This window comes from Sinocyclocheilus anshuiensis, unplaced genomic scaffold (assembly GCF_001515605.1).
Source record: "Sinocyclocheilus anshuiensis isolate Anshui unplaced genomic scaffold, SAMN03320099.WGS_v1.1 scaffold3745, whole genome shotgun sequence".
NCBI classification, from domain to species: domain Eukaryota; kingdom Metazoa; phylum Chordata; class Actinopteri; order Cypriniformes; family Cyprinidae; genus Sinocyclocheilus; species Sinocyclocheilus anshuiensis.
Window position 1 is genome coordinate 72,139 of NW_015547637.1, and position 2,443 is coordinate 74,581.

A 2,443-nucleotide genomic window follows, 5' to 3' on the forward strand; every position below is an offset into this window, starting at 1 on the left:
TGCAAATGATTGCAAAGATACTATTTAAACTGAACTGAGCTGGATGTTGACATCACTGAATTCAATGATGAACTGCCTTTAACTGAAAAATTAGTGTTTACTATTGTCATTTTGCATTATTGACACACTATTTTCCTAATTAATGCTGTTCAGTTGCTTTGACACAATCTGTATTGTTAAAAGCGCTATATAAATAAAGGTGACGACTTGAAATAAAACTTAAATAAATAAAAAAGTTGTAGTAATTGAATTGAAACAAAATAATTATCTTAAGGATAAAATAATAAAATAAAATAATAATTAACTATTTATTATTAATTATAGCAGTTAAATTAAATTAAAATAAATTAACTATTATTTATTTATTTATAATTTATTATTATTTAGGGATAAAATAAATAAAATTATTTATTATTATTGTTTAATTACAGCAAATTGAAATACAGTACTTATCTTAAAGATTAATAAATTAAAATAAATTTAATTTAAAATGAAATATTATTTATTCATTCATTAATTTTAAAGTTAATTTTAGTTATAAAATTAAAATAATAATTTCAAGGATTAAATGATGGATGGATGCTATGTAGTCGACTCATACTGTGCTAATGTTACTGACTGAGTCAAACAGGATTTATTCAAGTAATCTAGTAAACTCATTCATGCATGTTTGAATACACACATCTGAAATGTTAATTTCTATGTGTAAACCTACAGAAGCACAATGTTGAGTGGAGCAGTGTGTGATTCTCACAGCTGCAGGAGCGACATTCAGGCACATTAAAGAGAATAAAAGTGCTTTTCTGTGTCGCGCTCTGACCTGCAGTGGATTACGAGAATCAGATTATACGTGCAAGACTAAAGAACTCACATCACCCTCACACACTGTGTTTGTGTAGTGTGTGTGTGTGTGTGTGTGTTTTAGTCACCTGTATGAAGGGGAACAGGAGTCCCACAGCGAAGTTTGAGAGCCAGTTGACGGTTCCTGCGATCATAAACGCAGCCGGACGATACGACTGTTCAAACAGCTCCCCCGTCAACACGAACGGCACACCGCCTGACACACAGACACAGACACAGACACACTCACACACACACACAAAACCAGTCATTAAGTGTAAATTTTTTGAAATTGAGTTTTATATGTCTTCTGAAAGCTGAATAAAAAAGCTTTCCATTGATGTATGGTTTGTTAGGCACACACACACACACACACGAAAACATCCTGATCATGATCAGCACATTGACTTGACTCGGCAGCAAACACATGTTGATCTGTTATAAAGCTAATGCTCTAAACCAAACCGACATCACAATATATTAATTCTGTCTGAAATCACAGATGTTGCTAATTAAAATGACAGCCTTAGCCTCTATTAATTAACATTTTCACTTCAATGACTGCTAATGAAATCAGTTGAATGTTACACTCACATCACAGCAGCTCTTTCACTGCAAACAAACGCTCATAACTCTAAATCTTTCTCTCGCTTAGAACCAAACTGAATCAATCTCGTAATCACTTCAACACTCATTGACTTCTCATCTTCAACAGCCGATTGTATTTTCATCAATACTTTTTGAGAATCGCAACAATTTTATTACATTTGTTATTCAAACAAAAACTAATAGAACAGAATGACTAATATTTAAAATCTTTTAATGGAATGAAACAACCAATTTTTAAACTTCTTAATGGAACAAAATCTTCTGTTCAAAAATCTTCAAAATCTTATTTAAATCTCCTAACAGAACACAGAATAGAATTAAACCACCAACCACAGCTCGCTGTCATCATCAGTGCCGTCACACTGAAACTTGATCATATATCAGTCAGAGATTTTCAACTCTAATCTCAAATCTATTATCAGAAGAACCCAAAATCAGTCTCTTACATAAGACTGAAATGTGTGTGTGTGTGTGTGTGTGTGTATAGTGTGTGTGAGTGCATGTGTGTGTCTGTGAATGAACAAATGAATGAGTGAGGAAAACAGACTTGATGCATAGACACTGAAATACACACACACACACACACACACACACACACACACACACACAAACACACAGAGTCACGGAGATGCATAGACACTGAAATACACACACACACACACACACACACACACACACACACACACAATGAATCAGTGTAATGGAGGAATGAGAATGAAACCCCGAGAGAGATCAGCCCTCCCTCCAGCTGTCTGTCTGTGTGTGTGTGTGTGTCTGTGTGTGTGTGTGTGTGTGTGTGTGTGTCCTCACGGCTCATGTCCTGAGGATTGGACACGGATTGAGCCGCACATCTATTTTTAAACATGTGCTTTAATGTTTTTTGGACAGCAGGAAACATTTGAGTTCCTGTACATCTGGATCAGTCGCACAGACACAGACACACAAACACAGACAGACACAGACACACACTCAAACACAATCTCACACTCACTCA

At 34.8% G+C, this 2,443-nt stretch overlaps 1 protein-coding gene across 1 annotated transcript in view; it reads right to left on the bottom strand.

The window, feature by feature from the left end:
- LOC107701829 (solute carrier family 2, facilitated glucose transporter member 9-like) overlaps positions 1-2,443 on the bottom strand; it is a 9,941-nt gene that overhangs the window by 985 nt on the left and 6,513 nt on the right. Inside the window, exon 6 of the mRNA XM_016503955.1 lies at positions 930-1,057. Within this exon, the coding sequence (XP_016359441.1) occupies positions 930-1,057 (128 nt within the window). The remainder of the gene's footprint in view (positions 1-929; positions 1,058-2,443) is intronic.